Consider the following 27457-nt stretch of genomic DNA (forward strand, 5'->3'; position numbering starts at 1 on the left):
TGTTATGGTTTTAGGACACAAAGATGGCATAACTATATAGATAGCTTCCTTAGCCGCGAAAGTGGTCGCCATTTTAGTGGTTCATGACCATGGTGAAAGCGTGTTTTTCGAAACCTCTTACCGCCGCCTGCTCTCATGTGCATTGTGTAAGCTATGCCGAGTTCACCGCTGTATCCCATGACGTCAAACGTAGGATGTCTACAGCAGCCAACATTTCGAAACTCTTCAGAAACTGTTCAACTCTCCTTTTCTCCAAAATTTTGGCTTTGTCTTTGGGAGACTAAGCGGGGCATGACAGATGACAATCACATCGTTACAACCACCGCCTAATTTTGAGATGATCTACTCCTTTGAAACTTTTTCTTCTAAGGAGTCGTCTGTAGTTCTCGCACCCCCTGTCATGTACAGAGATGACAGCTGAGGAGAGGGAATGTTCTTGAGGCGCTGATCTAGTTTGCCCTGCCTTGGTTTATTAATGTCGTAGCGAGTTAAAAAAAACCACAGGAAATGTTAGGTGGTCAAAAAATTAAAAAAAAATTATATGGCAAGGATACTGTACGGCAAAGCAAAAATTCAGCTTGCATTGCTAGGCTTCTTCAGCACGTGTCTCACAATCGGGGACAATGCACGTAGATAGCAATAAATTTGAATAGCGCAAGGGGACGAATGCAGGCAGGTAGAAAGATAGAAAGGCCACCTTTCTTTCAGTCTTTCTGGTTTTGTTCCCTCGGGCCATTAAAATTTACTATGAACCAACTAGCCCAACAGCAAGTACTTCTCTATGTCGATACACTTTTTTATTTTTCTTCATGCTGTCGGATCTGTACGTATGTCAAAAATACATTCAGGCCTGGTTTATTACAGACCTGTGCAGGGAACAACTACGCATGCAGAAACTACATTCGTTGCTGCAACCGCAAGGAAAAAATTTTATTGGGGAACTCAACCATTTTGCGCTCCCTTGCTTTAACAATGCTGTAGCCAGTTAAAAAAAAATTGCAGCAAGACTTGGGGCGTGAAAAATAAATTTTAATATAGCAAGGACACGCTACGGCAATGTGAAATTACAGTTTGTACGTGTTTGTACAGCACGTATTTCACACAAAGGGACACCATGCATAAGGATACCCTTTTTCTTATTCTTCTTCTGGCTTCCGGATCTGTACGTAAAAGCTGCACACAATCAGGACTGGTTCATCTGCAGACCCGCGCAGGAAAATAAAAAATAAACTATGAATGTAAAAATTTCACTCGATATTTGCAAGTGAAATTGCCGGCTCTGACAGTTTTCCGGAACAACTGAGCAGGGGTTAACACGCAAAATAGACCGAAAATAGCACGAAACATCTCAAATTCGTACTCGCCACGTGTTGCCCTGCATTTCTTTGTTTAAACTTGATTGGAGGCGCGTGCGCTGAAGTTCAGCGGTATAAGTACGGGCCTGGTCGCCACCCTAATAAACATCACCCTGCCGTGGTGCTGCTGAAGTCCATAGACGAATACGCCCACATCAACAAAGTTCCTGCAGCCATGGCTCCATTCCTCCTCGTCCTGGCTCTCTTGACGCCCACTGCCTTCGCCGCGACCCGTGAGATAATTTTGAGGCTGCGATGCTGTATTTACGCTTTTTTTGCTTTTGGAATACTTTCTCGCTTATGGTTTGTGGGGGTTTAACGTCCCAAAGCGACTCAGGCTGTGAAGGGCGCCGAAGTGAAGGGTTTCGGAAACTTTGACCACCTGGGGCTCTGGCACGATCCCCAATTGAAATAATCCTGTACATAGCATTTGTAGGGCAGCTCTAAACGTCAGATTATTGTCATGGCTTTATGTAGTTCATGGACGAGGAGGGTTCTTAGACATCGGATGTGCTTACTGCCGGAACATTTCATCATACATACCCAAATATTTTGTACAAAATCATTTTTTATCAGGAAACTGTTTATGACGCAGTTTTTTCATGTAATCTAAGACTTCACAATAACGATCAATATATCCGCAGATCAATCAAAAGCACTCCTATTTTTTTCTATTAACGTTTTTCTGTCGATAAAAATGTTCCCCATTGGTTTTCTATGGAAGTCCTAAATACTTAATGCGGCCGATGGAAACACTTTAAAAGAAAGATTTTGCTACATATCAGCAAAATAGACCATTACCTTCAATATTTTCATAAGAATATCTTACAATTTTGAAATGTTCAGTATTTTGTCCGACAATGTAGGGCATGTTTGTACGCCTCAAGACAACAATAAAAGTGAAGCTTTCTCTCTGCCCTACACGTATCCTGCTTTCCTTTTCTGTGAGATAGTCTTTAGAATGAAATTCATACACGAGCCTCAGTAGTCTTCTCTCAGAAATGGGCTCAACAGAACGTGCTAAAACGTCTGTTAAGCCTACGCCTTGGGAAAGCGTGGAGAATACTGTAATTGTTCCCGGTTGTCCCCACGACAATTTTTCAGTATTGACAGCACAACCATCCTGTTGTTAAGGCGGCGACCACGAAGTATCATAGAAAATGACGTCGCTGAGGAACACACCAAGCAATATGGAAGCAGAAAGAGTTTATGAACGCAATTTTTTCCTATATTGTAAGTTTTCGCTATAAAAATCAATATATCCGCATATCTCCCGTCGTTGAGAGGCTTGCATTTTTTTGTTATTAGCGTTTTTGCAGTCATCAAAAGCGTCCGCCATTACCTTTCTACGGCAGTCTTAACTGCTCCATGCTAGCGGTTGGAAAAATTTTGATAGAAAGATTTTGCTACACATCGGAAGGATGGACTACTACCTTCAATATTTTCATAACAGACATTTCAATTTTCCAAAATTTAAAATTTTTGCCCAAAGTGTTGCACACGAGTTTCTTCTTTTCGGGCAGATTTGGGGCCGCAACAACAGAGGAATTTTCTTTATTACCACTAGAATATTTTATCGCCTTTTCCAGCTAGCTTACGGCTCACCGCCTGAATTCAGTTGATCCTCGGTTAGGTAACACAGGATTCCTGTATCCTGACGTGCGACAGCTTCCTTGTTGAAGGCCTTTGCCTTTTTAATAACGAAAAGTTGGGCTAGTTGGTTATGCATATACAAAGTTATGCGTATACATAGCGCTCGTCCCGTCTTTGTTGTCTTGCACCATTGTGTATTTCGCACTTTCGTTCTTTCTAAAAGCATCGTAAAGAGATCAGATATGCTTGGCAAGTAGAGGAATTAGTAATACGAATTATGCAAAAGTACCTCAACAAGAAAACATACAGCCATTTTATATCGACAGAGCTCACCAATGGGACGCAAACTTTGAGGCTAACGAAAGGGCTTGAAATAAAGTTTAGGACAGCGCTGCGAGCTACGGTAACGAAACAGGTAGCTGCGAAGTTAGGAGACACGAACAAAGCAAAATGGGTTCATGGTACAAACGCTAGTTGATGATATTATAGTTGAAATCAAGAAGCAGAAATGGGCACGCGCAGGACTTGTAATGCGACGGCAGGATAATCGATCGTTCCTAAGGCTAACGGAATGGATTCCAAGAGAAGCCAAGTGAAGCAGAGGGCGGGTGAAGTTTGCAGCGATAAGCAGGCCGCAGCTTGCTCAGGACACGGCTTATTGGAGCGATATGGGAGAGTCTATGTATTAGAGCGAAGGTATTTAGGCTCATGATGAAGATTTTTATTGCGCGGAGATCAGGAAAAAGACGAAAATGTGCAGGAAGAAAGGACACGCACATCTGCTGCCTCCTTCTTTTAATCTCTACTGCCTTCAGGTTAAGGGGTCTACGACGCTGTGCATAATAAAAACTACAATGATATGTCAAGAGCAAAAGTAGCATATTGCAAAAACATAGCCCCAAAAGGCATTCCTTACGGAAAGCAACGTGTAAAAGTCTTTGACTTAATGTGGAAAATCCTCCCGCATTAACTGTTTATTTGTAATATTTTCTAACTAGATATGTCGTGAACAGAACAGACCTTTGTCTGTTCTGTTTAGCGACATTTCGAACATTTAGAAACAGAACACTTAGTAACCAATGCACGACTCCCTCTAAAACAGTGCTAGACGCACTCTGGCACGGGTCGGCCCGGTATTGCACTGCCTCCGGGATCTGCCCGGGGCCTACGCGTACCTATTAGCGCGCGGCGCCTTTTCTATATATCTTTCCCTCCTATCATTTAAGCACGCGGCAGCGAGCGTGGCTCGGCTTGAGCCAGTAGGCAGGTCCGTGTTCTTTCCTTTTCCTACTTGCTTTCAGCAACATCAGTCAGTCAGTCCATTCGTTTGGACCAGTTCAGCGAGGCACTTCCACTGTTTTGGACGTCAGCATAATTCAGAGCCTTTGCACATTTCATGTACAGCTGCAGCAAACATAAGCAAACGGGGCATGCGATTCCGTTCTATGATCCATCACGCCTTTCCTATCAAAAATGATGAAGCATTGTTAGTCCAGGATCACACTGGGATCCCTTACCAGCATACATACGCAATGGCGGAGAGTTTCAATCAGGAAACAAGGGAAATATGCTAGAAGGCGATAGCGTGCTCCGTTTAATTTTGTCCCCACATGCATGCCTGCATTCTGGTCGTCACCCTGGTATTCTGCACCGAAGTGGTAAATACGAACGCGCCGCTCGCGTCCTCTCCCCCAGTAAATGAAGAGGCTTAAATCACTTCTAGATTTACTAAAAGATGAGAATTAAAAAAAACTTTTCCTCCAAAACTTTTTTAACTGCAGCAGATGCGCACCATGGAAGCAATTTACATGATTCCTCATTATCCGAGTAATCTGCTCCGCACCTAGTAGAAGCACAGCAAACGGGTCTTTCCTATATCGGCAATCATTTCAACAACACGCCTCCGGCCTAGGTAACCACTGGGCCTAATTCCGATCTAACGATTAAGCATGCTTTCCGGGCGACTCGTGCTTGACTTACGGCAAGTACTTTTCTAGCGAAAACCGCCTTCTAACGTTCCGTATTTTCTTATTTCCAGCCACCTGCCTCAATATCACCCTTCCGGGCATTCTGAACCTCGGCACGGTATGTAAACCGTAAACTGCGGATTTTAACGCCCAGACCTGACACACAGGCTATGAGGCACGCCGTTGCACAGAGCTCCGGATTAGTTTTCAGCACGCGTGGCCGTATTCTATAAGCAGTCCGTTTTACACTGTCCATTTCGAGTCCATTCAATCCTCTGTCATTGGCCACCCGGTTATATCCGCGCGTTTTAAGCGTCTGAGAGAACCGACCCGGCCATGGGGCAGTCGGCTCCCGGACCTTACCATTGGCTGCATATCGCAGCCAATGGCAGCCAGCGGATAGGCCCGGTCGACTGCTGTTCACTGAGTGCTGCGATGTACCTCACCATTGGCTGTCTACTGCATCCAATTTCAGCCAATGGCAAGGTCCGGTCGCCAACCACCCATTGGTCGAGTCGCTTGCCCGAGGCACTTGAAAGCCGCGGGTATATCTGGGTGGCCACTGACCGATGACCGAATGGACGTGATATGGACAACGGAAAATGCACAGCTTATAGAATACTGCCCCTGGGGCTCTTTTAACGTGCGCTAACATCGGAGACCTTACGGGTGCCTTTTGCGTTTCGCCTCCTTTGAAAAGTGGCCACCGCGGCCGGGTTTCAACCCTGGTCCTCCGGCTCAATAGCCGAGAGCGCTAACCATTCACGGTGCCACCCGCGTAACTTTCGCTGCTCAACGACCTCCGCAGTGCACGGAAAAATGGACTTTTAAGTGTTTTACATGGTCGTTGACAATCTTATCAGCCATCGGGCTTGCTCGTGAACAAGGTCTAACTGATCGCCTCTTGGCGTTTCGGCTATTGCATTCCTGCAGGTTAAAGACTGCTTTGGAATTTGCTTAGTAAGCGGGAAAAACTTCGAACTAATGTTATTCCACTAAATCTGTTCCTTTCCTTTAAGAGTACGATGAAGTCGTTGATACGTAGCGACCGCACCCTGGTAATTAAAACCTGGCGATATCATTCGTGATGACGCGTTTCCTAAATGTCGCCTGTAAGATCAATTTCTTCAACTAAATCCAGGCTTCACCAAGCACTCCAACTGTACAATGTACACTGGAACAATGCGGTGAATTCCTGCACTGAGTAGAGGCCAATTTATTCCTTCATTTAGCAACCCAATTTCTTACAACAAAACCTCTTGTATGAAGCCCTTCCTGGTGAATACTCATTCTAGACCGTAAACATCTATTCAAGTGAGGTCACGTGCTAACACGTCACCAGCGCCAGGCACGTGGCGGTGCGCCCACTGCGATTGTTGTGGGAGGGCAGGTTGCCACAATGTATGTAGGTTTTAGGCTTACAGTTTTTAGGCATTAGCAAAATACAGAGAGCAGCACAGCGACAGCTTTAGCTGAATTTACTACGCTGTGAAGCCGGCGTAGGCACTTGGCAATTTATTTCTCTTGTTCACTGCCAGCCTGGCGACCTCATTCTCCTCATTTAAGCTGTATATAGCCAGTCACCTAAATTTCAGATATTCATACATTGCTGCGTAGTTTCTTAAGATACATTGCAGCCTGTCTCCACGAAGAAGCTTGTGTTACTTTTAAGAAACCTGTAGTTTGAGACAACAAACTACGCTGTATATTTTAGGGAATGACTCAAAATCAATGTTAAGGGCGCATTGTTTTCATTTACAGTGCTTTGGAACCTCCCTGAGCCTATGTTCTTCACCTGTGGTAAGATACTGCTGTTCCTTTGTTTCAGTGTAATAAACCACATCTCACGCACAGTCACAAGTGCGTCCTCCACTCCACCGAACTGAAGTGCTCCCAACTGACATGCAAATAGACTTCTGAAAAGTCTCACTCCAGAATTAAACAAAGAACCTGTAGTAAATCACTAGGCCTGCGAAAACCGCGAATGATAACATTAATGAACAATTTAATGTGCAACGCAATCACAGGCGCTGCAGACAAAAAACAAGATTTAGTATTGTAAAAACTCTTTTACCCTGCTACTTATTAAAACTCGTTCTGCTATCTAGTGGATAGGTTGAAAAGCCATACCTTTTCTCTCGACATTTGTGGAAGCTGTCAAAAAGAGGAGAGCGAGTGCAAACACACTTTACGGTGACTGTGAAAAACAAAAGCAATCAAGCAGGTTTAGTGCATTTCTAGGGCAGTAACGCAATTTTTGAGCACTTATTGCCGCTCTGAACAGTGGAACCACCACACAAAAAGGCACATTCGTGCCAGCAGAGGGTGTACTTTGTTCTGTACTTCAACCGTTTTATTATTTTTCTATACTGGATATCTTAAAGCGCACATCCACGCATTCAAAATACTGCAAAATATATTGCAGCCATGTTCTGGTGCCCTGGTTATTACATCTTCGGCGTCTCAAAATAAACGGTGATACCGTCTACACCTTGGGTCTCAGGAAGATATTGTTCCGTAGTGGGTACGTACTTTGGTGTTTATTTACACCCTTCTCCGAGGGGCTGGAGAGCTCAACACAATGAGGCCGATTTGTTTTTTATACTTCGTCCGCGCTCTTCTGCTCTGCTTCCGTCATCAACAAAAGGTGCGAGAAAATTAGTACTGCAATGTTTAGGCAACACAGAGGTCCAAACAGTTTTCAGTCAGTATTTCAGAAAGCTTAGCTTTGAGCAACTATTTATCGAACAAATTTCTGCTCCGCGAACTGTGAGCTGCATTCGCTTCTAAACAGTAACCACCGTTTGTTTGCTAGCGCAGCGGTGCGAAATCGTTCCGATGTTTATAACCACTTATCACTTAATTCATCTTTCAAGCACCATACAAAATAATAAGCATAAATATGCGTTACCTGCTTGCATAGCTTGCGCTGACGTTTTGTGACATGAGTAAGCAAATGTTAAACATTTATCCTGCTGATGAAAGACCAAATTATTTAGATATGTATTCAATAATATTATTAGCACGATTGACCAAACAGCGCGACTACTAACCATTTAAATCGTTTTCTTTTCATGCTGCGGAGTAGACCGGAATTGTGACAGCCCTGACGAAACTGGTTACGGTAAGGCAATTTTTTTTTACACCTCTGTTTTAGGGAGTAGAAAACAAATGCTTTAGTAACAAATGCTTTAGTTCACCAAAAAACAAGCACTGTTTCACTGCTGGTTCTGCATTCACAAACACCCCTAAATACGCGCCGTTTCATAAGGTGTTGAGACTGAGAAACAAAACGTTATTCCCTTAATCGTAACAAATATGACTTCTAGCTTAAGAGGACCCTGGTGATATTGGGGATATATATCTTGAAAAATAGAAGCTATCGAAAATTTGGAACTGCAATATAATATGTACAAATTATAGCAGACCGTATATTTTAAAAGGGTCGACGAATTAAGCGCTTTGATTCTGGCGATTACTTCTTTTGACTTGAGCTTGTTCGTACTTTTTGCATAACGCCGCCAGTTCTGCCGTACTTAGTTTAATTGTTTGCTACAGTCCATTCGCAGCGTGTTCTGCTAAATGTCATGCCAGCTATAGAAGATTGTGTTCCCACCATCGCAAAAACGATGAATGCCTTGATTTCATGTATTTCTGTGACTGTTCTTGACTTATTTCTATTTTCGTTCCATTAGCTCTTTCCCCTGTTTTACTGCCTATGCTTAAGTACGAGTGAAGTTCATTTCATTGCTTAATTATTTAAGCGCTGCCCAATGGTACATTGGCAACTATGTCTTGAATGAATGCCAGATTATAAGACGCCCCTGTGTAAGTATAAACAGCTCCATGACCAAACGTAGAAGCCGTTATTATGTTGGCGCACAGTATCTGAACACAGAGCAAGGGGTTTCATTCTCGCAATAAACCTTAATTCATACTATCAGTGCGCTTCTTGAGGCAACATTCATGATATCTTTTAGTCCATTCTACGTGGCTACGCGACAGATAGACCTTGTGCCCTTTCTAAACGCGGGCCATTGCATTACCTGGCAAAACCACTCTTTAACAGTATTTCAAAATTAATAAACATCAATCAGAGAGAGTTAGTAAAAGGAACGTTCGCAACCACTGCAAGCCCCCCCCCCCTTTTTTCTGTACCTCGTCTGAAAATAACCCCCAAAAAAGCTCAAGATATTGCGTCATCAGAGTACACTTATTTTTTTTTTTAAGAGGACGTTTTTTATTAAATTTACACTTATTTGAAGCGGCATATTTATCCCTCCGGATGATGTGTGGTTTACAATAAGAGACCTGCGGCTTGTTTAGGCAGCACCGTTCCTTTGTGTTTCCAGAATTTTAATGTTATTTAAGAGACACGCATACGCACAAGGCTATGTTGTGTTGCACGCTTTGCGCAGTCGCCACTAGTGGTTCATAATATGATGAGGGCGGACACGTTGTTTTCGTGATTTGTGTTGCAGCGTTGCTAGGACGTTAGTCACTGTGCGCGGCAGCAAGTGCATATACAGTAATAGGGTACAATTTAAAAAAAAACAGAACTTTTTAACATTGGGCCACGGTTCCGTGGCCTAGGTACTCTATCACTCCGCTAGCTACTCACAAATCAAACTAAATCAGCCTTTTAATGCCTAATTTTATGAAAAAAACAGGTGTCAATACTCTAGAACTTGTAACACTTTAATTGCGATTCACTTGTTGTTTAGGTATCAAGAAAAGTTTTAACAATTGACAAATTTTTTGTCGTGGATGAATTCTGTGCGACGGTCCTGAATGTGAACGAAGCTTCACTGCAGGCTTAAGTTGAATCCGACTATACCAGATTTTAATGACTCCTTTTGGGTCCACATCAATGACTGTAGACCGAAAAAAACATCAGATCAAAATGAGTGTCGCCATCAAACTCTGCCGTATATCTCCTGAGTACTTCTCACTTCAGCAGTTAAAGGTACACAAGAAATATTGTACAAGTGCGCTGCTTTTAACGTCGCATTGCAATGTCATGCTGCGTATCAACGCACAATATGCAACCACGATTTGTTAACAAACCATCCTTCGAGTTCTACAAATCAGCTTCATTATGTTCGGTATCATATTTTTCACTATGTGCGTCTGCGCTTTCACCTTACGTGTTGACATGGAAAGGAAAGATCTTCAAGTTCCTATACATTGTTGCTTCAAGAACATATATCTATCTTATGTGTGTCATTAACTCGTCTTAAAAGAAACTCACTTCTCCTTTTTATCTTCATCGGCCTTAAAAATCGTTCAGAGAGAGCATAGCGCCATCAGTAATTAGTCTCGTTGGAAGTCCAGCGCATAAAGTACGCCATGCCTACTCCCCTGAAACCATTTATTTTATCCGGTGCAGGAATCTGGCTATAGGCCTCAATTACTTCACTCACTGCATTTCTTCTGTCGCTTCTGCAGTCTGCTTTTATTTCTTTATTCCTTTATTTTTCACCAGAGGTACACAGGGTAGAATACATGAGGGGTTGGCTGACGAAAGAAGGGTATTAGCATAAGACCAGATTGTCTTATGAATACCAGACATGTTTCTGTGCGTTCTTTTCCGCACAAGCGGCATTTGGATGACAGCCACGAGAAATACATGAGCGCGTGTGATAGGGGCGAGAGAGAGAGAACCAAATTAATTGCCATACAATGTCGGGATTTAGGGCAGGTGGGCTTGGTGTAGCCCCATTTCAAGCACCATGTATATTGTCCGCAAGGGTGGCCACCCTACCGGCAGCAGAAACTGTAAATAACGCTTCATACCTATCACTTCCCCTCCCCCAAGTCCTCTTCACCAACCACCGACACTGACGGTGGGATAGGGGCAGTGTCGTCGTTGAAGGTGTTAAAAAATCTAAGAAGCAAAGCAAAACCGGGTCATTTTGCGACCGCAGACAAGTGTATAGATATGGAGCTGACATTTTAGTGCCGTAACATCAATATGATAACAATAGTCCGAGAAAATGAATTTGGCAGCGCGGTTCTCGACGGATCGGAGCATGATGATAAGGATAGCATAGTAGGGATTATACGCGGCATATGCTAGCTCAAGTTTTGAGCGCTTAAATGTTGGGTAAGCAAGCAGTTTTATGGAACGGGGCACTAAGGAAAGGTAACGAAGCAATTAACTTGGAACTTGACTTGCTGAATTACTTATGTGGTGAACATGACTCGACCAGGTTAAATCTCTACTTAAGTTAATACCAAAATAGTTGTAGGGTCCACTAACTTTACAGCAATATTGGTATTAGTACAGGCAGCATCGTAGAGGTTGCCCGGCGATGGGAAGAAAAAGGTGACGTTTTTGTACCATTTAGCTAAATGAGCCAAGTGTACACCACTCTTCGACACGAGCAAGATCTCCTTGGAGGATGGTGATTCGAGATGGATTATTCTTTGGTGCTAGATAACACAGTCGTCAACAAACATATATTACGCTCAGGCATGAAAAGAAAAAAATAAATTAAAAGAGCCTTTGCCTGTGCTACAAGTATAACAGGTATAACAGGACATTACATCTGATGTAAGAGAGTAAATGATTTATGTAGCTAAGAAATGAAAGAGTTCCTGAGACGATACCCTAGGGAACGCCATAAGAGACAGGGGACAGGCATGACGAGTATGAGTTAGCATGAACGATTTGATAGCGATCAGTTAGGAAAACTTGTAGCCAGTTCATAACTAAGGGACGCACATTTATGCGTGACTGTTTCATATTTAGGCGTTCGTGAGGGACTTGACAGACAGGCAGGGAGGAGTTTATACTGGGATTAGTTAGATAGACAGGCAGGGTAAAGCTTGTAAAAATTAATATGAAGAAAACAAGAATAATATTGAGCAATCTCGAAACGGAGGAAGAGATTGCAATTGGCAGCGAGGTGTTGGAAGTTGTAAGGGAATACGTCTACTTAGGACCGCACATCCGGATCAAGAGTGTGAAATAACTAAAAGAATAAGAATGGGGTGGAGCGCATTTGCAAATTCTCTCAGATCATGAATGACAGTTGGCCAGTATCCCTCAAGAGAAAAGTATACAACACCTGTATCTTACGGGTACTCCCCTACGGGGCAGAAACGAGGAGGCTAACAAAAATGGTTCAGCTTATGTTAAGGAATTCGCAGCTAGCCATGGAAAGGAAAATGATAGGTGTAACGTTAAGAGACCGGAAGCGGGCAGTGGGTGAGGGAACAAATGCGGGTTAATGACATCCTAGTCGAAATCAAAAGGAAGAAATGGGCTTGGGCAGGGCATGTAATGCGAAGGCAAGATAACCGCTGGTCGTTAATGATATCGGAGTGGATTACAAGAGAAGGCAAGTGTAGCAGTGGGCGGCAGAAGTTTAGGCGGGTGATTGATAGTAAGAAGTTTTGCGGAGATATGGTACCTGCAGCTGGCACAGGACAGGGTTAAGTGGAGAGACATGGGAGAGTCCTCAGCCCTGCAGAGGTCGTAATCAGGCCGCTGATGATGATGATCTTTAGTATTAGTCTGTCATAACACAGTTTGAAGGTGATGCCATGATTGTTCTTATATTCGTAGAGGCGCTTACGCGAAATACGGGTGTTGGCATACAATCCTCGCAGTCTCTTTAGCCTGTACCTTTAAATTTACAACTTAACAGAAGATCCAGCGCTATTCTGACGATAATAGGAAAGTTTTTCCCTCGAAAACGCACCAAGACAATGGGCACGCTCGATGTCGCGAGGCTCGATAGAAAGAGTTAATGGTGACTGCAATGCTCGATGATTATTTTTCCGGAATATAGCCCCGACTCACCACGCGTATCTTTGACCCCATAAAACAATAGATTATTTATTTACGCCAGCATTTCGGCATTATCAAAGCGGGCAGTCAGCGCTGCAATTCAGCCTTGCATTCGGGGTTTGTAGATTTTACATCTACAACTTCGCATTTACATCGTTTCTGACTTCGCTTCAATGCTCGCCGCTCTTTTCCTGCTTTCCTTTGTTGTATTTCTTGTCTACTATTTGTACAAGTATATTGGTTGCGCACTTTGCAAACTCTTGTATGTTTGCGTGAGTAGACAGGAGCGTGCATGGTGTTTCTTGTATATTCTTTCTATTATCTCGATCAAAGCCACGCGATTAAAAGGTTTGAAAATTTTCGTATCAACGCCTTTAGAGGCATTTAGGTTGCTTTCAAGACACTGCAAAATCATGATGATAAGATGAGAATTTAGACAATGCAGGAAGATACACGCTCGGAATGTTCTTTCACCAACCACAGTGCCTGATCACCGCCCTGACCAGTACCAGCGTCGCTGGAGCCATCGCTGCTCTGTTCCAAATCATCTCACTTGTCCTGAACCTCGCGGGCTTTGGTAAGTCAGTCAAAAATTTCGATCACATTTTATGGGTGTATGGATTCATGAAGGTTTAACGTCCCGAAGCGACCCAGGCTATGAGGGACGCCGTAGTGAAGGGCTCAGGAAATTTCGACCACCTTGGGTTCTTTAACGTGCACTGACATCGCACAGCACACGGGCCTCTAGAATTTCGCCTCCATCGAAACTCGACCACCGCGGCCGGGATCGAACCCGCGTCTTTCGGACCAGCAGCCGAGCGCCATAAACACTCAGCCATCGCGGTTGCCTCAGTCACATTTTACTGTCTGATTGTTCCACACTGGGCCTCGTAGAAATGGCGTGACATATCGTACATGTAATGAAATTTTTAATCGTCAGCTTATTCAAACTGCTAGCGACATATTACACTTTTTTTTAAAAAAAGGGCACGGATGTGAGACCACAGGCCCATACTTTTTAGAGGCAACCATCCCGAACAGCCCAGCATATATAAGTGCCCTCCTGTGTACTTCATTTTCTAGTCATATTTCATTTTTGATGGCTTTCCTCAGCTTCTGCACATGGGCAGGTGCTGCCCAGGGCTACCAATTAATTAAGCACAGGATGTGTTTCCTCACAACACTATTATTACTCAAAAATTGCCAGCAAGTTTCTCAGAGAACGCAGGCTGTTTGGGGAGTTCCCTGACCCGAATACCTGTCACTACCTTCCACAATACCGCCTGTTCATAGCGTGTAAGCGAAACACTGGTAGACGTGCTGGACGGTTCACCAGAGTAATTTTCTAAAGTTCTCTCTCTCTCCGTCTCTCTTCTCTGTGTTTTTTTGCGGAGAGGAGGTCATGCCCTTCACCCTCTAGCTCATGATCTGGGAATCCGCTAGCAGTCGCTGACCACCCATCCGCCACCTAACTCCAGTTTCCTGGGAAAACTCCTCGTATGTCCCATTGCGCGGGCAGTAATTTCTCCTGGCCTGCCGTGCCCGGGACATCGCTGGCAGCCCTGCGCATCTCAATGAGGCGAACGCCACTCCAAAGTTTTCTCTTAACTGCTCGTGTTAAGCAGTATCTTCGTCGATGTAGTTTTTTTTTTCTCCACTTGCTCTTGCATACAAAGCAGACGCTGAATCTCGTGTTACATTACGTGAGCAGTCGATTCAACCTTTCCTTTCTTTTTTTAAGAGCCGAGTAAAGGTCATCGGTACTTATTAATTTGCATATCGTGCGATACGTAGCGAGAGAGTATGAATGAAATTGCTGGCCGTGTCTTGCGACACCACAGGGCTTCCTTTCTTCCTTTTTTTTCACCGCTTTTCCTTATCATTTTCCACCTCAGCCACCCCTATAAGGAGACAGCCCCCAGCCACTAACTGTACTCTTTCACCTCATTCGAAGTGTTATCTCAAATAAATCACGAGGCGCTGGCAGCCAACCTATGCGTCACAAGATCGTCATGCATAGCAGTGCACAAGCGCGTTAGATATGCCGCCACATCCAGCTTTCAGCTTGAGCATTTTTTCTCTAGAGAAAAACCTGTGTTTTTTTGGGAGACCTCTGCTCTATTTACATGCCACAGCGGTGATATGTTAATATTTATTCGTTACGCGCTGTCGTGGATGGCACTTTTAATGATTACGCGGAAACGTCGGCACAATTTTGTCTGTGACCCTCACGCGGACATTTTCGTTTGCAGTCGGAAGCAGGCCAGTCCCGATAATGCGTAAACCTTTGAGAAAAATATCCTGCAGGTTTCCTGATTCCATTCGTGAATCTCGTGCTGCTTCCTCTCTGCGTCATCACCGGCACGGCCGGATGTACCACACTGCTGAATGCAAACGCCACCTGCACAGCCCCTATATCCATCACGCTGCCAGACACCCTGAACATCGGAAGAGTGAGTTGCTTTTATTTTCTTCTTCCTTTTTTGCATTCCTTAAGCGGCACGTAAGTCCACTACTAGTTACTCCAAACCTCCTTGTCTGCCAGTTTACTCACACATTTTGTCCGCACGAAAAGCAAGATGCCCCCTTGCTCCATCCGACACTGGAGCAGTAGTTTATGCTGTATACCTTAACTTTTCGAGCCTATTATCTGATTAAAAACAGTGGCTCCTCACCACAATCGTTCAATGTCATTGTTAACATGGCGTATGCAAGCCCGTTTGAGAACTATCTTTTCATAAATGCTATGGAAAAGACCACGACCTCACTGCTACAAAATATTGCTTCGCTACGGACTGAGTCCTCTTCACACCACGCCAGATAACTGTATGCACTCACTTTTGGAAACTTTTCCTGCCGTAAAAGCAGTCGCTCTTTAACACCACATCGGATGAGCACACTAAATATAGTATGCGCTCTAATTGTTATAAACCATGTCTTCTTCAAAAGCATACACCCGTTGCCACCGCGCAGGATAGGCGAGGTAAATATTCCACCTGAGCGCATTCTTACAAATTCTTGCTTGCTTTAAATCAGTGATCCATTAACACCACGCGGCGTGCGCACGGTAACATGCAGCATGCAGTCTGGTTTATAAGCCATTTTTCCCTAAAATCAGTAGCCCCTAACGTCACGTGGGATCGTCGTGATAAACATGTCCCGTGCACCCATTTATACAAACAATTTATCACCATACTTCGGTCGCATGATTTTTCTTTTCTGTAATGGTGCGCTAGACATCAGAACACATGGAACACGGCGTGGTATTCGCCTACGAGTGTTGAATAATTCATAATTCAATTTCACCTTTCATGCTGTTTCAGTTTCAGGGGCCGGATGGTTGCTACTACGTCAGATTGAAGTGTAGGTCATGTGACACTTGAAAAACTGCAGTAAAATCGCTTCTCCTCTCATCGATGAGATTCTGTCTGCTCTTGAGACAGGTTGGCGTAAGTGTTACAGCGAATTAAAGCGACAAGACAGATATTGCATAACAGTCCTCGATGCCTCATGTAACCTATGTCGACCTTTGATCTCGCAGCCATCAGTCGGCTGTTGAACCCGAAATAAAAAAAGCGGAGAAAAAACTCAGTCGTAAATATTTTAGTTGTTTCAAGCGAAGAATAGGTGCTGATTCATTCATAGCAATGCCGTCCGCATCATTACAGTGAAAACAAGCAACCAAAAATCTTATGACTGTAGTTGTTTGAAATCACTTGTCACCATAACAGCACGCGGGATGAACAAGAAAACATTTCGTGTGTACTGATTTTTAGAAACTATTTCCTCCTTAGCCCTTTAGCGTCAAATTATTTCCCGAGAAACGTACTAAATCACCATTTTTTTTCGGCAATTTTGGTGAAAACTACTGCTGCCAGGCTTAAAACGTATGCTAAAGAGTGAAAGGAGTTTTCCACAGACAACTACCACCCTCTAGTGTTGAAAATTGCAACCAACACAACTGCCGACCGTAACTCCTCTATGGCGTTAGGAGCAGGGAAACACCAGGCCGGACGAGTGTGACTCGTCATTAGCGTTAATGGTACGATCTCAAATGACGAGTACAGCTCGTGTTTAGTGGTTAAAGGGTTAAAAGCACTGATTCGTAACGCCAACGCGCCCTGGGCATGAAAAGCATGCCGTACGCACGCTCTCATTGCCCGAAATTCTTTGCTGATTTTTCAGTGCGTCAATCAAACCCTCCTGCTTTGCCAGAACGGAGCGATCGCAACGGTAAGCACCATCATTGGTTCTTTTCGCATCCTTCGCTTTGTGACCTTCTGCAGTGACTCAGGGCTTATGTTGTTTTTATACCTATGAACACGACGTCGCCGGTACGATGGCAACCATGCTGGCAATGTACAATTAAGGTGAAGTCAAAATGCTACCTTATAAAAATTTCGGTGCGTAGCTGGCAGGCTCAGGTAGTCGAAATTCGGAAATTCGCTATCAAGTGCGAAGTACTCGCGTTCTACTTATTTCAACCTGCAACATAAAATTCTTTAATTATAAATGGACTATTCTTTACCCTTTAGCAGTGCAAATGACATCATAGGTATGCATTATGCTCGTAATGAGCGATCAAATACGGACAAATTGTAACTTTTACTCTAATGCTGAAAGTAATGGTCCATTCTTCTTATATGTAGCAAAATCTTTATTTTAAAGTGTTTCTATTGGTCGCATCGAACAGTTAAGACTCCCATAGAAAACCAATAGGGAACGCTTTTGACGATAGCAAAAACGTTAATAGAAAAAAATACAAGACTGCCGTCGGGTGATCTTTAGGTATGTTAATTGTGATAGTGGAATCTTACATCGTATGAAAAAGTGCGTTCATAAAGGCATCACGTTCAAAAACGCTTTTGTCCAGAATTGCTGGGTATAAATGACAGAGTGCCAAAAATTATTAGCGCAGTAAAGAAAATTGCGCAGCTTAACTACCTATATGTGCTAATTTCTGTAGTAGACTATGCAGACATGCTGAAGAGAAAATTAAGCTAAGCAGCACTGATCGAACACGCACCGCCGACGGCGAATCAGCTCCACAGCTGGACATTCCAATCGAGCTGCGTTCAGTGTAACTTGCAACACCCTAGCTGTGATCGATGGTTCTTTTACGAACCAGGGGTAGCTCACTGGCGCTGAAATTATGCATCTTTGTACTGGTGGAAGCAGTAGGCTCTTTCTATATATATATATATATATATATATATATATATATATATATATATATATATATATATATATATATATATATATATATATATATATATATATATATATATATATATATATATATATATATATATATATATATATATATATATATATCACGATGGTCGCCGCTGGCGCGTTGCAGGTCACACAGTGCGGCGGTATCTGCGAGTTCTTCGAAAATTGTTATATTTGCTCGGATGATGCCTAGTACGGCGGAAACAAAGGGCGAGAAAGAAGACTGCCCCGACCTTTTTTGAAAGCAGCTTAGAATAGACCCATAGAACTATCCATCCAAAAGGGATTGCAGTTCCACTGTTAATAATGTGGAATGCTAACCTGATTGGTACATGATCAATTAAAAGCAGCAGCAGAAAGGAACGAAGACCTAGAAGTAGCAACATCGTCCTTGTGTGTGTGTGTGTGTGTGTGTGTGTGTGTGTGTGTGTGTGTGTGTGTGTGTGTGTGTGTGTGTGTGTGTGCGCGTGCGTGCGTGCGTGTGTGCGTGCGTGCGTGCGTGCGTGCGTGCGTGCGTGCGTGCGTGTGTGTGTGTGTGTGTGTGTGTGTGTGTGTGTGTGTGTGTGTGTGTGTGTGTGTGTGTGTGTGTGTGTGTGTGTGTGTGTGTGTGTGTGTGTGTGTGTGTGTGTGTGTGTGTGTGTGTGTGTGTGTGTGTGTGTGTGTGTGTGTGTGTGTGTGTGTGTGTGTGTGTGTGTGTGTGTGTGTGTGTGTGTGTGTGTGTGTGTGTGTGTGCGCGTGCGTGCGTGCGTGTGTGCGTGCGTGCGTGCGTGCGTGCGTGTGTGTGTGTGTGTGTGTGTGTGTGTGTGTGTGTGTGTGTGTGTGTGTGTGTGTGTGTGTGTGTGTGTGTGCGTGCGTGCGTGCGTGCGTGCGTGTGCGTGTGTGTGTGGGGAAGGGGGGGCGCGGGCGTGGTGTGTGTGTGTGCGTGTGCTTGTGTGTGTGTTAGTTTTTTATTTTGAAAGCGATATTTATTGCCTCAGGGCACAACAGGCTATGTAATGATGGATGGCGAGAATGCTTAAAAGAAGGAAAAAGCTTCTTATCTTCGTTTCTCTCTTCTGCTGTTTTTAATTGAATTCCACTGTGGCACAAGATAAGCACTGAAAGTGTAGATGGCCGCCTGGACATGTACTGTCATTGCTGGGCCTCTTGACTGCTGTCCTTGGCGCTATGGTTCCTAGCTGTGTTTGATATATAGTTGGTTGTATAGAGGAAGCAAAAGGTAGCAGCCATAAGCTGTTCTAATACCGAAGTCTAAAATAATAGAGTGACGAAAGTCTAGTGGCTCTGGAGACCATCTTGTTCGCACGCTATTAGCAATGACCGCAACCGGCGTTGCAGTCCTTAGGTCGCGGTAATTTCCGATCCGGCTTCCCAAAAATCATGCCACGACCTCTCCATATCCTTGCAACACTGCTATCTGTATTAGCGTAGTTCTAACGGTTCCGCCTTGCCGTCGGTGCCACGGTCCTGTTCACGTACCCCAGGTACGCAGGAGAGCTCGCAGCGAAGCGATACACAACTGCCGGTTCGCTATACTCTGGTCTCCACCGTCCGGCAAAGGCCAAATTGGGCAATCATTTTAGAACCGGAGCCTCTGACCCGTATACCACGAATAAAAGTACGCTTCCTTTCAGCAACGAATCCGCCCTGTCATTCATAGGCTACTGAGGAGTTTATGGTTGTTAGTGACAGTTCAGTACCAGTTCCAGTAATGCGTGGCGTCATCACTGAGTCAGTCATTTCATGCACCAGGTAGCGCTAATCACTCAGTCGTACCCTGGAAACAAGGGGCTATAATTTCTTCTTCCTGTACTAATGATTGGTTATCCCACCGCACTTTATTATTAAACACCGCCGCCCTCTCTTCGTATTTTATTCTTTGGTATACATTTCTAACGCTTAAAGAGGCCGTGGTCTCGTCTGTTATCGTGTTATGTGTGTGAGAGCCTACAAGAAAAAAATATAACCTGACCATCCGTTTCTATCGTGGTGCATTTACTCACGCGAGTTTTGTATTCGTTTTCCAGGATAGACTCGTGATGAATCTGATCAACACTGTGACGGTGAGTACCCCTATTTTGACTGTTAAAAGGTGTGGTCAATCGGAAAATCCCTAAAGACTATTACGAAATGCCATTGAGGCCACATTCTCACCGCCTGCTTTTCCAGAATTTCGCGGTGAAGCTTTGAAAAGTGAGGCACTGAAAACGACGGATTGAAGTTGCCGAGTGCAACAAAATGGGAGCATTGATAAAAAAATAGCATAATGAAAGTTGGTAATTTCGAAGATTTCAGAATGATTAACGAAAACAATCTGGGTGCATATCAGATGAGCCTACTTTGAATTCAAAACTGCCTCCTCCCCTGTCAGTACTGCGTTACGACGCGAGAATTTTGGGCTGCTTTGTATTGAGGATTAATTTTTCCATCAATTTATTTGCAAGGAGGCCTGCATTTGTAGCAGGTGACCTTTTCACCCTGCTATTATAATCATTTAGCAAACGATTATTTCGTCGCGCATTTTAGCAATCCATGTTGCTGTGCCAGCTGACATAAAAATTAATATTATTTCTGCATCCTACATGAAAAGTGATACGCAGGGCGTTACGGAGTTAAAAGGGCAAGCTTGCATTAGCTCAACTTTTCCTTTGTGGCACTTTACCAGAAAAGAAGCAAAAAAAATTCTTTAGAAAAGCAAGTGAACCGCAAGAATGGATGAAAATGAAATAAACTTTTCTTTATCACCGACCTCAATTTCTTCTGAGTGATGGTAATTTTTATTCCTCGATAAAGCTAGCTGGGCGCTAAAGGGAAGGCACTGAAGTTCGGTTGCTGAGTAGGTCTCTCATTACCATACTCTGGAAATGCTTCTAGCGTTCATGCTTATTCTTATTGCGACTACTGCCGCGACAAATGTGGTGAAGGTGCTGGATAGTGCCCTTGCCTACGCACACCATGCAACACACTCCTAACGCCAGCCGTGACACCAGCCACCCGGCAAGGCGCGGCCACCGTAGCCTACCTGTTCGAGTTTCACCGATCAGCAGCATTCACGGCAACGGCCACTACCGACCCCGTAGAAAGTTCGCCTATCTATATCACACCGCAGAATCCGCGGGTTCCCAAGACATTCTTGGTTTATGGGGGTTTAAGGTCCCAAAGCGACTCAGGTTATGAGAGACGCCGTAGTGAAGGGCTTCGTAAATTTTGACCATGAGGAGTTCTTTAACGTGCACTGACATCGCACAGTACACGGGCCTCTAGAATTTCGCCTCCATCGAAATTCGACCGCCGCGGCCGGGATCGAACCCGCGGCTTTCCGGCCAGCAGCCGAGCGCCATAACCACTCAGCCACCGCGACGGCTTCCAAGACATTCTACTGGTAAATCTTTGACGATGTAGTCCACTGGCTGACGCATTACGAACCAGTAGCAGCGTTGGAGCAGTACTACGATGCTGCCAAGTTGCGTAATGTGTACTTCAGTCAGGATGCTGCTCGCATCTGGTTCAATAACAAAGAGGCGTTTTTCCTCGTGACGCGACTTCCAGCTTTGCGTACTAGAGACCTAAGCCGCGCTAATTGGCGCGAACGGTTTGAACGCACTCTCCAGATGCATGTTCAGCTGCCCAACGATAGCGTCGCCACGTTCGTAGAAGAAATGACAGGTTTTTTTCTTTCAAATGCGCTGACTCCAGGATGCCAGAAGAAAGGAAGTCGCGCCGCCTCAACCGCTTCCGAAAGTAATTACTTTGTGCTGGACTTGTGCGCAGTCCGCCAAAAACTATCGCGGAGTTCCTGGAAGAGGCAATCACCAGTGACCAAACCCTTCAGCAGAGGTCCAGCATGTACTCTCCTCATGCGCATTTCACTTCCTTTTCTGACCAGGAGCAGTGCATCCGAAGCGACACAGTTGCGACCAAGAGGGACGTGGCTTTGAAATCACGAATTTTGGGTGTCCATTCATGTGACTCGTTTTCTGTGCGGTCATCAAGTTTCCTTGCGGAAAACTACAGGCAGCTACTCCGAAATAATTTGGCTTGTCACCCGCGGCAGTGCACGCTGTATATCTTGAAAGGAAAGAAAAATCGGTGTTTTTTTGTGCATTGATAACTTTGTGGCTCGGCGGTAAGCTTGGTTTCCCACTCCTCACCTTGTTTCCCTACTCCTCTGAAACAGAGATAGAAAGACCAAAAGTTTCAAGGCCTCGCCCTGTGATCGCCACACGTCGACGTTGGTCTTCTGTGTGGTTGCTTGTAGAAACCGGCGGTTTCTGCAGCGAAGGCTGTGAAGTGGCTTCTACTATTGCGGTCGGTTGGCTGCGCTAAGCTCGATCGGCTTGAATTATATTGTTTTGGTAGAGCTATAAATAGAGGTAGCGCTAGTTTTGGGTTTGGACTACTGTTACCACCGACCGATACTCCTTTAAAAATAAATATAAAACGACCCACAGTTATAGCAGCCGTACGCGAAAGTCGCCAACAGCCAATACCTATAAGACTTCTCTACAGGCTGCTTCGAGTGAATTTACCGCAGAGGGTGTTAAAAACGTGGACTCGAGCTGTTCTATCTTCGTGAAAGCGCGAGTGCTGAAAGTGGATCGATCAATGGATGTCATCAGTGTGCAGTCAAATTCTTCGAACGTCGTTGCTAGAACGCAACTCCCCACTATCACAAGATGAAGTCAAGGTCATGCGCAGAAAGAAACAGCCAAGAAGCAGTGCCTTCAAAAGGGCTTGAAGCAACACCACCATTGTTCCTTCAGCAGAAGTAAATGTGGTAGTCGAATCTGCATTGTTGTTCTTAATCGTTTTTCGCTTCTTGGTCATTTTATGCATCGATTTATTTGGGGAAGTTTTGCTTACTTTAATGCCGCGTTTATTTTGTTCCACTAGTAGAATCATTCAGGAAGAGGAAATGTTTTCGCGATTAGTGATTTTTTCCCAGTGCAGACATGTCTACGACACTTGCATCGCAAAAATTCAAAGCAGCAAATTTGTGCTCTCAAAGTAAAAAATTATATCACCATGTCTCTACATGTAGTATAAACGTAGAAACGCAATAAATGTTGAAGCAGCCCTTTGCCACATAGTGTTTCCTCGGCAGACGTTTCGCAAGAACAAGGAGAGAAGTGAATCGTACAAAAATTTAACCTGACAAATTGTGGCGATTTGTGAGATTAGTGAAAATATCGCTTGTGTTAGGGATGAAACGTTTGCTTAAACCGATCAAGAATATTAATTATGCTGCCGAAAGCCGCCTCCTCCAATAAAGGACTCGGCTGTCCTCAGGTGCGTGATGAGCTCCTGAAATTGTACGGTACGCCCCACTCAGCAATTCGCTCCATGATTCCACCATTGTGAGATCGAACCGCTGTAGGCAGAGCCTTAGGTTAGGTTAGGTTAGGCTAGGATAGGTTAGGTTAAGCGTCTAGACTGGTCTGGAACATTGGCCACCCACCACAAGGAGTTTTGGACAGTGGTCATTATTGCAAGTGCGCCCAAACACACAAGTCCGGAGCTTTGCTGCTGCCCGTACGAATGCGACGCAGTCCTTTTCCATGGAGGAATAATGCGCTTCAGCATGCGAAAGAGTGCGGTTTGCGTCTGTTATGTTTCTTTCGAAACACTGTTGGCGTCGTACGAGCACAGCTCCAACAGCGACGATGCTGCCGTCCGTATGTATCTCTGTGTCACCTTATTCGAGACTCGTCTGGACCCTTGGCACCTTGAAGCCTCCGCCTGCGAAGGTTTGATCTCATCATATTGTACAAATCGGGCCATAAGCACGTAGTTGCCGACGCGCTGTCACGCGCACCCATCGACTTTCACAGCAACGACTCCAAAGACAGCGGTTGTCTTGGCTCCATCACGTTCTTTGATCTAGGCACTGAACATCGAGCCACCCCAAAGCTACATTTGATTATTTGCAGGCCCAAAGCGCATCCATTCCTTGTAGGTTCTATCGAGGCCTCCCCTCGTTTTGTCTGAGAAGCGGCGTTCTTTATAAGAATCGCTCAAGCTCAATTTGCAGACCTTACCTTCTCGTGGTATCAAAAGCATTTCGAGAGGAAATGCTTTCCGCTTGCCAGGATGTACTCACTTCTCGCCACTTCGGCTCACCGCGAGCACTTGCTAGAATAAGACAAATGTTATTTTTGTCCCGACTTGCCATTACTCTGAAACGCTACGTCCAAAGCCGCCCCCACTGTCAACGCCAGAACGCCCCGCCATTCAAGCTTGCGCGTGTTCCTTAAACTTACTGAACCACCTAGTTTACCATTGCGTCAAATCAGCATGGACTTCCTAGAACCCTTCACTTTATCCTCTGATCGTAACAGCGCAATACCGTCGCCACTCATTTTATGACTCGCTATATAGAGGCAAAGGCGCAACCTTGTTCCACCGCGTCTGAAGTCACACGTTTCATTCGACAGATGGTCGTTCCGCGCGGTTCTCCGCTGAGGGACTCGCCATTGACAGCCGAAGTTTTTCACCTGACATGACTTACCTCAGAACGACCGCTTACCACTCGTAGACGTGTTTGTTTACGGACAGACTCGAAGAGTCAACCACCGCCATGCTGTCGATGTATGTCGAAGCGAAACACAAGAATTATGACCTGACTCCCCCGTGAGTCATGTTTGCCTACGATACGGCAGTTCAGCTAAAGACGCGTTTCAGTTCGTTTGGCCTTCTCTACGGCAGGGCCGTTCGGACGATGCTAGACGCAATGCTATCTTGCCCAAGCGATGAACAAACGGATTTCGACGCTGAGAACTTTGCCGAACATGCTGAGCAAGCCCATCAGCTAGCACGTCTGCAAATCTGGAGGCAGCAGAATCAAAATACGCTCCACTACAATCGCCGCCAAAGGAACGTGTTCTAGCGCTGGCGACAAAGTTTCGGTGAAGACTTCTGTGCAACACAATTCCTTGCCTGAAAGCTGCTTAGACTTAGTTTTGAACCCTGACAGGTCTTGCGCCGATAAGTGACGCTAGTTACTAAGAACCCAAGCATGGTCCAGAGAAGCCGCGTCGTCGACCGCCCTGGTCCGGAATCGCACATTTTTTACCCATAACTCCGTACTGTTATGGAAAATGGTTTCTTTGCATGTTTCCTCAGTTTTGTGCAGCTTTCATTCAGTGCCCGCCCTTCTTGCGTGTTTGTGTTTATTTAAGCAGTTGGAAATGACATGTGGCGCTTGAACAGAAACGCTGAAGTTTGCTGCACGTCTCGTGACCATGCTCAGGAACTGCCCCGCATGTTCCTACTAAAGGATGTTCGGACTGCAACTCATACGACGAGAATATATTAAGCAGTGTTGTCACTGCTCCAGATTGATTTACGCCAGGTTGCTTTGAAGGCACTTCCCTGCACGTTCGAAGTTCAATAACCGTCACTTTTAACGGTTTCACTATTTATTGAGCTTTAACGAGCTACATTTATCACCACAGTGCTATCCGCACTTTTCGAAGTGCTTGCGTTCCATGTCTAACTATAAGGTTGCTTGCATATTTAGTATGAAAGTCCATGCACCAGGTCAATTAAGAAGATAAAGGAACCTCTGCTTGTAGTACGATTTTAAGGATGGGCGAATACGGGTTGTATTATTGCGCTTGCTCTTTATTTTATTGCAATGTATTAATCCGAAAGCCGCTCAATAGGTGCTGATAGGTTGGACCAAAGTGTGTACACATGAATCAAAACATTAAATAAGCAATCTTTTTCCCGCTTTAATCTTTCTCTGATCGCAGTGCCTCCTGACGACGCTGTTGGGCACCAATCCCGGCACCCTGCTCAATGGTCTGGGCTGCGCTGTCGCTGCACTATTTCAACCGATTCCTTTCGTCAACATCGTATCGTTCCTCCTCAGAGGCGCTCTCAATTGTAAGTATGGGCTCCGCGCCGATGATGACGTTTTGAAGGCACATATGCCTTCAATATCTTCAATGCCAGATATGCTGTCAAACGATGGTTCGTCATACTTCATTGTTCCCTAATTCCATGCGCCAGTGCTATTATTCCTATCCAATTGAATTCAGTTCTAGTTGAATGAAATACACTTGAGGTCTGTCTAATTGGTATTAGTTTAATTCAGCAACACGCCTATTGCAAACATTGACAGCAAGCACGACGCAGCAATCGCAATCACGCCGTTAGGGGGACACGCACTGCACATATATAGTCACAGAATAAAGTACACCTCAACCTAAATTAACTGTAGGAACTCGCTACACATATACCGAATGGAAACGTGTGGCTGTATGAACTACAGAGGGCATTGCTCCTTGAACTGCCGTGTTCTCACCTATCCGTAGATATTACGGCAGCACTAAGTCTACAGCACCAGCCAATAGTTTCCAACGCCCAGCGCATGCCGTGGCTTGCTAACAGATCGGCAACATTCGTTTCAGAAAAGCTAAATCTGGTAGCATCTCCATCTATATATGGCAAAGCTTAAATTTTGTTTGTACTCAGCATAGTACTTTTATTTACGCGTCTTCCCAGCTTCCTTCAGAAAAAAACCTTGTGGGGGGACAAAGAAAGAAGAAGACAACAGACCGGCGCTGAATAACAACTGAAAGTTTATTAGAAAAACATGCAAAATATTCTCATAAATTTTCAGTTGTGAGTACGCGCCGGTCCTATTGTCTTCTTCTTTCTTTGTCCCTCGTCGCAGCGCTGTTATTCCCAGCACTATCTTAGTCTGAAGAACGACGTGATAAACCAATATAGGGATAAATTTATATTTGTGTTCACCATTTCTTCGAACAGAGAGAGAAGAAAAGAAACCAGAATAGAGGAAAACGCTATATATACAAATCGCGGAAAATAGAGAATTGACACATTAGTGGCCACAGTCAGTACCTGCTACCAATAATAGTTAACCATGAAGGAAGATACTGCTGAACAGCCGCACAAAAATAGCGGCAATTCCACCAGAATATAGGCGCAGAAATTATGTACAAATTGTGCTAGCTCGTGGATTGCAACCACGGGATTCACGGGGCTCGGCATAAAAAATTCTCGCAGGAATTTTTAGCGTTTGGTGCCGCCCACTGATTTCTTGTGGCAGCGAGAAATGTCAGCCCGCGCGCCGGAAGCGCTTAACAAGTGACATTCTGCAGCTAAAAGGAAGAGTATGCCATTAGTAGCAACACCTGTGGGCAAAATCTGACCACACACTCCAGTTTTCGGCAGATTAGAAATGTACATATTCCCGTTTCGTTACGCGCTGCTCGCTACTGACGGCCGACAGAGGACGTTAGTTGGTAATGTCCAATGCAGCTGGGCACACAAAGGACATAGACACGTTTCTAGGAAGCCACACAAAGCGTGTATCCTAACAATCCTCCTCTTCCCTTTTTCAGGCCCCTAAAGGAACGTTCCTGCCATCCGGAGCGTGCAGTACAGGATGTTACTGTGAGAATTGTGACGGCAACACTTTACTGAATTTACTCGCGCTCTGGACTGGCCAACAATATGCTATTCAAGAAGACTCGACGGCA

General features: G+C 44.7%; 1 protein-coding gene across 1 annotated transcript; it reads left to right on the forward strand.

The window, feature by feature from the left end:
- The first annotated feature begins 1464 nt into the window (after window positions 1–1464).
- LOC144100333 (uncharacterized) lies at window positions 1465–27457 on the forward strand. The gene is made up of 10 exons (XM_077633309.1): window positions 1465–1588; window positions 4987–5033; window positions 6677–6715; window positions 8004–8039; window positions 13197–13290; window positions 15021–15166; window positions 16899–16946; window positions 19976–20011; window positions 25703–25835; window positions 27320–27457. Exons 1-10 carry the CDS (start codon window positions 1531–1533, stop codon window positions 27325–27327), a joined length of 645 nt encoding a protein of 214 aa, XP_077489435.1. The 5' UTR covers window positions 1465–1530; the 3' UTR covers window positions 27328–27457.

Source organism: Amblyomma americanum, chromosome 8 (genome assembly GCF_052857255.1).
Source record: "Amblyomma americanum isolate KBUSLIRL-KWMA chromosome 8, ASM5285725v1, whole genome shotgun sequence".
NCBI classification, from domain to species: Eukaryota; Metazoa; Arthropoda; class Arachnida; order Ixodida; family Ixodidae; genus Amblyomma; species Amblyomma americanum.